Here is a 12,237-nt window from a genome sequence, read left to right as displayed (position 1 = left end):
TCCCGTCCCGCGGGCGCCCCGCGCGGAGCCGCGTCCGAGTGGGGGGGGGTCCGGGCCGGCTGGGGCGCCCGGGGCGGGGCCCACGGCAGCGGGGCGGGGCGGGGCCAGGGGCGCCCGCGGGGTGCGGGCGGCGGGGCGGGGCGGGGCCCGGAGGGGCGGGGCGGGGCGGGGCGGGCCGGGGGGAGGCGCGGGCGGCCGGGGCAGAGCCGGGGGCCGGAGGCGGGGCCGGGGCGAGGCGGGAGGCAGGTGGGCGGCGCGGGGCGGGCGGGGCGCCCTGGCGGGACGCGGACCCGGCGCCCCAGACTCCGCAGCCGGCGGCTCTCGGCCTGCGCGCGGCCCGCGTCGGGGGCGTCGGGGGCGTCGGGGGCGCGCGGGCGCGCGGGCAGGTGCGGGCAGGTGCGGGCGGCGCGGGCAGGTGCGGGCAGGTGCGGCGCGCGGGCGGCGCGGGCGCGGGGATGCGCAGGCCGGACGGCAAGATCGTGCTCCTGGGCGACGTGAGCGTGGGCAAGACGTCGCTGCTGCGGCGCTACATGGAGCGGCGCTTCGCGGACGCGGCCTCCACGGTGGGCGGCGCCTTCTACCTGAAGCAGTGGCGCTCGCACCACATCTCGCTCTGGGACACGGCAGGTGAGCCCGCCCCGCGGGGCCCCCGTCCACTGCCCCGCGGGCCCCCCCGCCCCCCTGCTGCGGACGCGCCCGGCCCGGGCTGCCCGGCTGGGACGTGCCCCCGAGCTCCCGCCCGTCGCGGCGCCTCCTGGGGGCGCGACTCGCGGCAGACCCGCCCCGGGGCCCTGTCCGTGGCGGCCGAGAGGACGAGGCCGGGACCCCCCGGCCCCCGCCCCCCCCCCGCCCGCGGGGCGCCCGCGCCCGCCGCTGCCGCCGTCCAGGCCCCTCTGCACCTGCCTGGCCGCGGGTCACGCGTTCGGGAGTTTGGGGCGTTTCAGGGTGGGTGACCGCGCGCCGCACCCCTGCGGGCCTTGGCCGGGAGGCCCAGCGCCCGGCGCCCCGGCCCGCGGCGTGCTGTCCTGCTGTCCTGCTGTCCTGCCGGCCGCCGGCCTCGCGGGCGCACCGGGCGGGCGCACAGGGCGGGACGCCACCTGCCCCGGCCCCGCAGCCCGGGCTCCAACCCTGGCTCTTGCGTGTGTGCGCCCCGAGGTCTAGGCCTGGAATTCTTAAAATCGCAACTTGGGGTGCTCGTCTGCAAAACAGCCAGACGGTCGCTGTCCCCTGCCTGGGCCACCGGCCTGCACTGGCCACCTCCCGCCAGCCCTGCTGCCTTGGGGCCGCGTTCTCCAGGCTGCCCCGCCAGCGCTTGCCCGGGTCGGGGAGAAAGAGCCTCCCGGGTGCAAAGGGCCCCTCCGCGCCCTCCCCCAGCCCAGGCTGCCCCCAGCTCTGAGAGTGCCCCTCCCCGCTCACCCCCAGGCAGGCACTTGGCGGGGGTGGAGCCCAGGCCCAGTAGGAGGTGGAGCCCAGTGGCCACACCTGCCTTGCCAGCCGGGCTGCCGGCCACCTGTGCTGGCGCTGGACTTCACCGTTGACCTTGGTGCAGAGAGCGTGTTGCAGGGGTGGCAGCGGGGCCCGGGGCGAGCCCTGCTGGGGCCAGCTGCCACCTCACGAGGTTTCTGGGGCTGGAGCTGACCCCCAGTTCGGGTGCAGGTGGCCCTGGCACTGAGCATGAAGCAGCACGTGCTGTTGACCGGCCCCGCTCCCCCTCGGGGCCGAGGTGGGATTGCGCCAGGCGGCTCATGGGATCGCGGTCATCTTGTGGCCTGTGGGGGCGGCTCACTTCCTGGCCGCCAGGCAGCACCTCCTTCCTGGAACCCTGAGTGTGGCCCAGCCACGCTTCCGGGCGGCCCTTCTCCATCTGCTGACCTCCCGGGTACAATGCAGGCCTGCGCCGGCTCCCGGGGCGGCGGGGTGCGTGCTGCTCCGAGGGGAGGTGTGCCAGGTGCCTTTTCTGGAATGTTAGCTGTGGGCCTCTCCTGCCTTAGCTTTCTGTTCACTGCAGGCAGTGCCTTCCAAGCTGTGCTCATTTCAGTGCCCATAACCTGCGGAAGGAGCAGGGCCCGCTGGGGGTCCTGACGGGGCTGGGGCTCGGGTGGGCGTGTGGGTGTGGCGCGCATGGGATGTTTAAGAGTCACTGGACAGCGGCAGGGGGTCAGGCTTCTGTCTTACTCTCGGCTTCCTCTTTCCAAGGGCAAAGTCCCCGGGGCTCGGAGCCCGTGCAGTGGAGCCAGGCAGGCTGGAGGGGGGACCTGCTGGGCTGGCCGTGGGTTCCCCTCAGCCAGCCCCGGACCCAGTCAGCGGGGGAGACCCAGTCCCGCACTGGAGACGGGAGCCGCTGCAGAAGCTGACTGGGCCCGGACCTGGTGGGTCCAGGGGCGGCCACCCCTTTCACGGTGCCCTCGTGGCTCCCCACCCTCATCTCGTGGGGCGGATGGACTTGGGGTGGTCAGTGCCCCAGAGGAGACCGTGTCCTGAGGGAACATGCCCAAACCTCCGGTCCATCTTGGCTGCCTGCGGCCCACCTCGCCCGCCTCCGGTGCACTGGAACAGTCTGGAAAGATGTTGCCCCGCCCCCAGGAGACATAAACCAGACCTGCCGTGTGCGGGAGCCGGTAGCTCAGCGGCGCAGGTGGATTTGCACAGGCCCCCAGGGGAGGGGCCCTGAGGTCGGTGCCACTGCGCTTTGCCAGCTCAAGTTCTGAAAGAAGCTGGAAGCGATGGGGAGACTTGGGTGGGGGACGTGCTGACCAACCGGGGCGGTCGTCGCCGAGACACCATGTCCGAGCCTGCGCCTGGCCACACCGGCCGCGGCACCCACCAGGGCGGGCCCGCATGTGTCTGGGAAATGCTCTTCGGAGATGTGTCCCCTTCGCTGTTGACCTCATGCCTGACAGGTGGGGCCAGCGGCGCTGGGGGCTCTGCTTGGGGCCAGTCTTCCCCACCTGCCCGCCAGAAGGTGTCCCGTCCTAGCACTCGCAGGAGGAGCCCGCATGGTGGGGAGGCGGGACGGGCTCGGCCACCCAGGACCACAGTGGGCCCCACGGGCTCTGCCTCCTGTGCCCCAGGCTCAGGCTGGAGAAGCCAGAAATTTGGGACCACCAAGGGCTCAGACAGAACAAAGTGAAAAGGAGAGCCGGGGCCTGTCCAAGGGAGGGGCCTAGTGAGGCGGGAGCAGGACAGCGAGGAGGGGCCCAGCCAAGCACCGAGGGGCCAAGCCAAGCACTGGCGCCGGCCCCCCCCACCCCGCCAGCAGGGAAGCCAGGGCCCCCACCCCTACCGGTGGCCGAGGGTCAGTGACTGGCACCCCGCCAGGTGGAGAGGAGCCCCCACCTCAGGTGCCCGGTGGCCTCGGGGCCTCTGGCTGGGCAAAGCGGTGGAGCGGGCGCCTGGAGTTGGGGGCTGCAGGGACCCGGCCTCACGTCGCCCACAAAAATGCCCAGCCCGACACCATCACTGCCTTGCAAGGCTTGCCCACAGGGGCCGGGGAGATCGTGGGAGTCAGAAGAGACCCCGGAGCGACCCCAGCGGAGGGGCCGGGGCCGGCCAGGCGGACAGAGCGAGCGCAGCCCCTAGAGCAGCCTCCGAGGCCGATTTAAACAAGAGCCACGTGGACGCTCGAGCACAGTGATCCAATGGAAGTCAGGGGGCGGCTGCGGGGGGCCGGCGGGGAGCAGCGGGGAGCGCAGAGAGAACCCAGCGGGGAGGGGGCAGGCCCCGGGACCAGACACCACAGGCGAGTCCTGGACGCAGCAGAGGAGGGGCCGGCGGGTGCTAGAAGAGTGGCCGGCAGCGCCCAAATTCGGCAACAGACCTAACCCTGCAGGCTCCGAAGCGGAGAGAATCCCAAAGCAACCCGCGCCGGAGCCAGCGTAGCGGGACTCGCCCGAGGCGGGAGCAGCGCTGTCCTTACCCGGGAGCGGCGCGGCCCGGCCCTGGAGGGGGCAGCCGGCCCCGCGCGGAGGTGGCACCGCGCCCTGTCCTCTTCCCGCCTGGATGGCGACTCCGGAAAGACGTGGCCTGGCGTGAGGCTCGGCCTGGTCTGGGCCTTGGCGCTGCTCTGTCTCAGGTCCCCGGGGTGGACGCCGCGTAATGCGCTGTTGGGCGCACCTGGCGCTTCCTCCCGCTTGGATTTTAAAAGCTTTTGTTTTGGGCCTCCGGGGGTCCTGGGGCAAAGTCTCAGGCCTCACCGCTGCGGCCTGAGTCCATCCCGGGCCAGGGAGCTGCCCACACGGCGCAGCAGCCCTCTCCTCCCCCCGCTGCGCCCCTCAGCAGTGCATTTCAGTGGATCTGCCTGTTCGGCTCCCCCCTCTCTCTGTCTCTGGGGAGTCCTCTCACCCTCACCTCTGGCCTGTACCCCAGTTTCTATGCAAAATAAATAAAAAAAAATTTTGTTTTTATGGTTCAAAAATTGGCAACAAATTTTAGGTAGAAATAGTTGTGTTTTGGTAAAATTGGCTTGGTTTTGTTTTTGACCAAGGTTTACATATTGAGGTTTCTTTACATACAATTAAATCCACTCGGCCCCCCCATGGAGCCGAGAAAATGGACCCCATCTGGTTCTGGTTCTGCGGGACCATGCCAGGCTCTGAGCCCACCACAATTGCCTGTGGGGGACACGCGACTTGGGGTGCCTGCCGTGAGACCGAAGTCGGGGCCCTCCCGTGCTGAGTGGCAGTTTTTACCTTGGCCAGACAACCTCCTCTTTGCCTGAGGTCACAGCCAAGCTCGCTCGGCCCACACCCACCTGGGCGTGTTCTTGTGCCAAGGCCGGTGATCATGTCAGTGACCTGGACACTGTCCGCGCCGACCCACCACAGGGGTGTTCCTGGTGCCCGGGAGATTCCTAACAGGGAAAGTGGACACCCCAAAACAAATGGGGGAGGAGGCTGGGGTGAGGACAGGCCCAAGCTGCCTGTGTCCTGCTGCTGCACCTGATGTTCTCCTGACTCAACCTTTTTCTTTTAATGTTAAATAATTCAAGGCGGAAGGAGAGATCAGCTAACACCAGAATCTAATCTCTGGGCATTACTTACCACACTGTCCTCTCTGCGAACTCCCCAGGTGAGGGTCCAGCAGAGGTGTTGCTTGCAGAGTAGCTCCTCTCCCCTCGCCCTCCCTGCAGCCAGGCAGCCAATCTGTGCACATCTCAGCTTTGTGACCCACACGCCCTGCAGGCGCGGCCACAGGCCGGGGCTCTGGGAGGGTCACCCGCTGCAGCTGCACCCCTGGGCTCGCCATGCATGTTCTCCAGCACTTGCAGAAGCACATTCCAGACCTAAGGAATTTCTAGTCCAGTTAACCCTGCTGAGCCACCGAGCATCCACAGCCCCCTCCCCCATGGAGGCTTCTAGCACCTGGCAAGTGTGGCCCTGGCACATGGCCAAGCAGTCTGCAGCCCCTCTGCACCTTTGCTGGGTGCAGGGAACCAAGAAGGAGGCAGGAGCGGGTGTGCACCACCCAGCCACCTTGCGGGGCCCCGAGGAGTGTCGTGTTCACGCCGGATCTCATCCTGGGCTGATGAGAGCTGCCTGGACGGCTCAGGGCTCCCAGCATTGCCCTCAAGGCCAGGTGTGAGGACCAGGAGCAGAAAACCCACCCCCACCAGACCTCCAGTGTTGGAATCTGCATTTTTTTTTAAACATTTTTTTAAGGATTTATTTATTTATGCATGCAAGAGCTGGGGTACAGGCCAGAGATGCTGGGGGGTGAGGGGATTCACCAGAGACAGAGTGGGGAGCAGAACAGGCAGACTGACTGAAATATACTGCTGAGGGGAGCAGCGGGGAGACAGGAGAGGTCTGCTTTGTCATGTGGGTTGCTCCCTGGCCGGCCGGGGATCGAACTCATGCTGCAAAGGCTGCGGTTTGCTTCGTGGTGCGGTGCTCAACCCCTTGCACCACCAGGGAGGCCCTGGAATCTGCATTTAAGCCAGATGGCAGGGCGACTCCTCCGGGCTGGCCAGATGCTGCTTTGGATTTGGGCAGAAATGAGCTGTGAGGGTAGAGAAGGGCAGGGACAGGCCAGTCAGGTGTTCCCACGTTCCTAGTCAGCACTATTCACACACAGGTCTCTCCTTCCATCATCCACCATCATCCATCCGTCCACCCTTCCATCCATTCATCCTTCCATCATCCATCCATCCATCGTCTATCCATCCATCATCTCTCCATCCTCCATCATCCTCCATCATCCAGATGAAGCTCAGTAAACATTCACCCCTCCCCCCAGCCCTGCTGGCTGCTGTTCTGCTTTCTGTTTCTGTGAACTTGACTAGTCTAGGTAATAGTTTTTTATTTTTATTTTTATGTATGGCGTGATATTGTTAAACTTAAACCTGATAGACTTAGTTTTTTTTTTTTTTTTAAGATTTATTTATTTATTTACACAAGCACTGGGTACAGTCAGAAGCGCGGGAGGGTGAGAGGATTCACCAGAGCCAGAGCGGGGAGCAGAGCAGGCAGAAGGACCGAAGGACACTGCTGAGGGGAGCAGCGGGCGGCAGGAGAGGTCTGCGCGCCATGCGGGGAGCAGCCGGGGATCGAACCGGCGCCGCAGAGGCCGTGGGCAGCTTCGCCACCCAGCGCTCAACCGCTGCGCCCCCGGGGAGGCCCCCTAGACTTAGTTTTAACTGATTGGCTTAAAAGGCTTCCCAGGGGTGAGCTGATAAAGTCCCAGTTTTGTCTCCCACACCTCCGAAGGCTTTCCTGATTTTTATCAGACCTGTTAATGGATAATGTATTTTTCAGGGAATTTATTAGATCAAATTCGGTCTGTTAAGCAAGAGGTGCCCAGACAGTGTAAACATCGATAAAGCCCTTTGTTTCCTTAGGATTTTTCAGGAAGGGTTTTCTGTTTCCCTTGGGGTGGAATGAACAGCAAGGCGGCTGCTCCCGGCCTGGTGTTTTTCCGAGGCTGCCCTCGCAGGACAAAAAGCAGCTCCTGGGATAGCTCCTGGGAACACCGGCTGAGCGGGCAGAGCCTCGCCCCCGCGGGCTGTTCTGAGAAAGCAGCCGGAGAGTTAGACGTTTTCTCAGCGTGGCGTTTGCACTTCGATCTTGACTTTGAAACAAGTTAAACGTGATTTAAAAAATCTGCAGTAGTTACAGCTTCCTGCTTAATACATTTAGAAAATGTACCAAATAGTTGAATTTTTCTTCCATGCTCTTGGTGTAAGAATGAATCGGCCCCGATGTCTGCTGAGGGCGGGGGCAGCGGGCTCGCCTCCTGGGTGGGCTTCGTCTTTGGTGCCGCTTTTCCTCAATATTAGGGTGTTAACGCGCATTCCTTGTTTTTTTTGGTCTTGATATTGAGTTATTTTTAGTAAGCTCTGTGTGAAGAGGGAAGTCATTTGAGATTTCCTTCTGGCTGTTGTGATAGCCCCCGGGTGATTATTTGAGCACACCCCAATCAGCCAGGCCCAGGAAAGGGATTAATTGATGTGCAGTTGATGATCGGGCCTGTCTCTGGGATTGTCAGGGAGAAGCAACAGAAGGACACGGGTGCGCGTGCTGAAGTCAGGCGTGTGCATTTCAGCGTGGACAAGCCTTCCCTGCCCCGACTCTTCCTGCCCCTGGTCGCGGCTTCCTGCTGGGAGTCTGTTGGCCGCAGTTCCTTTATTTGCAGAAGGACGGCCTGGGGCAGGCCTGGGCCTGGCTCTGAGCCGGTCTGAGCAGCTACTTTCACTTCCAAGCCAGGGTGCTGGGCTGGGCCAGGGCCGAGCCTGTGCCGCCTACTCGGCTGAAGGTCCTGATTGCCTTTTAGTGGCCACAGATTATTAAGAACAAAATGAAAGCAGGTGTAAACGCAAGCAAATGCTGCTTAAAGCATTCACCAGTCATCTCCTTTGTGAATGTACTTCATTAAAAGTCGTTGAAAACCCTTTGCCACACGCTGGTTATCTGGGGTCTCGTCTCCCCAGAGCAGGGGCAGAGCTGGCCCCAGGGCCTTGACCCGGGTGTCAAGGTGAGGCCAGGGTGAGGCTGAGTCAGGTGCAGCGGTGCCCTGCACTGCCCCTGGGGTTGTGTGCCTCTGGCTGTTCTGGGCTTCCCAGCGGCACTGACGGCAGAGACAGAGAAACCATAGAAGGTCCATTGTTGGCTTTTTCCAGTCCCGCGGGCCTGTTTCTCCAAGTCATCGGCCCCTCCCCCAGGGTAGCTGGTGCTTGGAAAGGACTCCGGACTCTGACCCCTGCGGGGGTCCTGCTGTGGGCCGGGGCTCCCCACCAGGCGGGCAGCAGTGAGTGAGACCCCCGCCCCAGGGAGGAGGGCCTTGCATGGCTGATGTCAGGGGTGTGGGCAGTGCCTGGACGACGAGCCCTGGCAGGTGCCAGCTGTGGGGCTGGGCCTGCTGGCTGGAGGGTGAGCTTGGACCCCAGTGCAGGGGGGCTGTTGGGGGGCGTGGCCCTGAAGTGTGCTGCCCCTGCCTGCCTGCCCCACAGAGGTCCGCACAGTGTCCCTCCACCTGTAGCCAGTCTCCCCCGCTGGACAGTCCACTGCTGTCTGTCCCCTCCAGAGCTGGCACCCCTGGTTCCTGGCATTTCTCTGGGCGACAGCGATGTGGCTGGGACGTCACGTCTCCCTGTGGGAATCAGGTCAGAGGGAAGGTCGCTCTGGCACAGCGCCGGGTCCAGCTGGGAAGGGGGCGGTGCCGGCCGCTGCCCGCGGACTCGCGGCGCGGGGGGGCCTGTTTCTGGGAAGCCAGCAGATTTGCTGACGCTGGCTCAGGAGTGGGCGTGTGACCTTCCCTTGAGGGCCCGTGGCCGAGGCCGCTGGTGTGGGTGGCCTTGTCAGCCCTCGTGCGGGCACCGCAGCCCCTTGTCCGCCCTCCTGTGCCGGGGCGGGAGTGGATTCAGCCTGACCCTTCACTGGCGCGTGGCTTGGGCCCCGGGCCTGCAGCCCCCTTGGGGGAGCGTCCTGGGCTTTGTGACAGGGTCCCGCGGCCCGGGGCCTAGGAGGACTCACAGACGGCCCAGGCCGCCCGCTCCAGCCGTCTCCCTCGCGCCGCCTGCCCTCCGTGTCTGGTCCCTCTTCCAGACGCCCCCTCGTCGCTCGGTCACCTGCCTGGACCCCACTTCCTGCTAAGGGCGCCGCGCCGCCACCGCAAGGGGCAGGGACTGAAGGAATTTCCTCTTTTTAGGACAGAAACAGGAATAAATGAAAGAGAAAGAGGAGGAAACTTCAACTCCAAGTGAAAGAGCCCCAGTTAGTTACTGCTGCAGCCCTCCCTGGGCCTCGCCCTCTGGGAAGGCGGGTGTCCCCTGCTTCCTGCGCGGCTGCGGGGACCCGCGAGGGCTGGCCCGGCCCCCACCTCGGCCTTGGAAGGCTGGGAAGCCCCAGGAGCTGGGAACGCGGAGCGAAGCCGGCGGCTGAGGCCGGCAGGTTGCAGTTGGACAAAAAGCCCCTTCGCGGTCACTTCCTCCTCTGCCGTGGATGGAGGGGGCGGCCTCCCGCGGGCTGGGGTGCGAGCTCTGCCCAGGGGCATGCGGGGCCAGGCCGGTGACTGTGTCCGTGGAGGGGACCAGGGCCCCTGTGGACAGGCCAGGGAAGGGGAGCCTGGGGGAAGGCCCCCCCAACCCCCCGCCAAAGCTGCACCAGCAGCCCCGCCGAGCCGTGAGGAGACGCAGATCTGCACCGGCTGGCCAGGGCCCTCACTCGAGGCACCAGCCGATCTCGGGTGAAGCCCTCAGTTTCCCCAGCCCGAGGGGCTGCGCCGGGCCTGGAAGCTCGGGCTCCTTTCCTCCTGTGGGGAAGAGCCCCAAGCTCCTGTTCTTCGTGAACTGTCTGAGGTTGTGCTCCAGCTGCGCGTCCTTCAGTGTAGAAACACAGGCTTGCACATGGAATGTTCTAGGCCCTGCCCGTGACTGTCAGCCGTCGTCAAAACCCACCGGCCGTGGAGGAAATGATTTCAGCGCTTGTAGAGCTGGGGGTGGAACGTGAAAGCAGGGAAGGGATTTTAGTGTATTTAAAACAAATCCTGGAAGGGAAGTTTGTCGGCCGAGCCGCGGGGCTGCGGGCAGGGGTCCTGTTTCTGTACCCCGAGATTTTCTGTCTGACTTGGGTTCCGCTCGCCAGGTTCTCCTCGTTCACGTTGTCACATCCGTGTTTTCCCGGCCCCCCGGTGGGCTTTGCAAAGTTCCTCTTTCTTCCAGCCGCCGTGTTTGTGCTTCCTGGGAGATTTTACTTTTGAATGTCTTGAAACCAGGACCTTCCCCCTGACTGGCCGTGATGCCCCTGATGGGGTGCCTCCCGGGCCCCAGCCCGGCCCACCCCTCCAGCGGGCCACGGGTCGTGGCACCAACGTCCGGCAGTGTCCGGCAGCGTCCAGCCCCGAGAACCCTGGCTTGGGCCCGCTCTCGCCAGGTGGGGCTGCGGGCGCCTGCGCGGGTGGGCAGCCCGTCCACGAGGCAGTGCCACCGCTGAGGGCCACTGGGATGTGCGTGGGGCCCGTTGTGTTTCTTGACCATTTGGTTAAAGCTGGCTCCCCGGCAGTGGACACCGCTTCCTCGGCGTGTAGGAGTCCAGCCTTTGTCGTTGCACAGGGCCCGTGGCCGCGGGCTCTGCGTGTCTCTGTGCTGACTCATCCTGAATGTCGTGTGTACACACGTAGCCACGTGTGAGGCTTACCGGGAACCAGGTGTGTCACAGTTGCCAGGAAATCCTGAAACATGTGGCTGACGCGTGTGTCGGTCGGCACGTGCCTGGGGACACCGTGACAGCGGGAACGTGACCTGAAGGACGTGGGCATCGCTGTGCTGACCACCTCCGCGGCTGTGGTCAGTCTGTTCCGTGGGCAGGGCTGGATTCCAGCGGCAGGAATGTGAAGACAAGGGTGACATTCTTTCCCACTCAAGGTCATGGGCCTCCGGGCTCTGTTCCCACGTTGTCAAGGGGCGGGGGAGGGGGTGTCTGTAGCCCGAAGGAACAAGTGCAGGCAGAGTCAGGAATTCCAGCAGGTCAGGCTGAGATGGCCTAGCTGGGGGCCAGTGTGGGGGCGCTGCTGGACTGGACAGAGGGTGCTCCGCTGTACCTGGGGGCCTGGGTGGGGGCTGTGCTGGGGAGGCTGTGCGTGGGGGGTTGTGGGAGGTCTATGCCTGGGGGGCTGTGCCTGGGGGGCTGTGCCTGGGGGGGCTGTGCCTGGGGGTGTGTGCCTGGGGTCTGTGCCTGGAGGGGCCAACCACCTGTCTCTCCTCCCCCTGCAGGACGGGAGCAGTTCCATGGCCTGGGCTCCATGTACTGCCGGGGGGCGGCCGCCATCATCCTCACCTATGACGTGAACCACCTGCAGAGCCTGCGGGAACTGGAGGACAGGTTCCTGGGCCTGACCGACACGGCCAGCACCGACTGCCTCTTTGCCATCGTGGGCAACAAGGTGGACCTCAGTGAGGAGGGGCCGGCGGGCCAGGAGAGGGATGGGCAGGGCCCTGGGTCGGCCTGTGGCGGTGGCGCCTCGCCCAGGGTGGCCAGGCAGGTGCAGCCGGAGGACGCGCTGGCGTTGTACAGAAAGATCCTCAAGTACAGGATGCTGGACGAGAAGGATGTGCCGGCCGCCGAGCAGATGTGCTTTGAGACCAGCGCCAAGACCGGCCACAACGTGGACCTCCTGTTTGAGACCTTGTTCGACCTGGTGGAGCCGGTGATCCTGCAGCACCGGGCAGAGCAGCCGCCGCAGACCGTGGAGCTCAGCAATCACAAGCCCCCCGGACGGACCAAGTCGGGGTGCTGTGCCTGACCTGCACCCCTGGCCGGCCCGGGCGCTGCGGCAGGAAGGCCTGGGGGGTGGGGGCTCCTCCCACTGCAGGAGACCCCGGGCGAGGACGCTGGGTGTGGGCTAGCCATGGTGTGCAGGGAAGCGGTGGCTGCGAATCATCGGGAAACCCCTGCAGAAGCAGTCCCGGCGCATGCCCCACCCCCCGCCGATGTTACCCGACCCCTGCGGGCTGACAGGTGTGCCTGCCCCTGCACAGGGGTGCCTGTGCCCCAAAGTGTTTCTCTTCACTGTGATTTACCTTTGGCCCCAGTCCAGTCCTTGATGCTGAGGTGCCATTGAGGGCGGGTGATCAATGTATACAAAATCAGAATTCTGTGCTTACGTGGGTTGCAGCGCCGTGAGTCAGAGAATTAAACACGACTTGGGAGCCAACGGGTGGAGACTGTGATTTATAGCCCTGGACGGCCGGGCCTGCTGCAGCCGTTGCTGGGGAACCGGCTGTGTCCCGGCTCTGACTCCCCACCT

The 12,237-nt window shown here is 64.8% G+C and overlaps 1 protein-coding gene across 1 annotated transcript; it reads left to right on the top strand.

The window, feature by feature from the left end:
* Positions 1 to 455: 455 nt before the first annotated feature.
* RAB20 (RAB20, member RAS oncogene family) lies at positions 456 to 11,733 on the top strand (the record flags this gene model as incomplete). Its single annotated transcript, XM_084235963.1, has 2 exons — positions 456 to 627; positions 11,204 to 11,733. 2 exons carry the CDS (start codon positions 456 to 458, stop codon positions 11,731 to 11,733), a joined length of 702 nt encoding a protein of 233 aa, XP_084092089.1.
* Between the last annotated feature and the right edge of the window lie 504 nt (positions 11,734 to 12,237).

The sequence above is a fragment of the Talpa europaea genome, assembly GCF_964194135.1.
Source record: "Talpa europaea genome assembly, chromosome: 6".
In the NCBI taxonomy this organism is placed as follows: Eukaryota; Metazoa; Chordata; class Mammalia; order Eulipotyphla; family Talpidae; genus Talpa; species Talpa europaea.
Note: the sequence above shows the minus strand (reverse complement) of the source record. Positions and strands in the feature narration are given on the sequence as shown.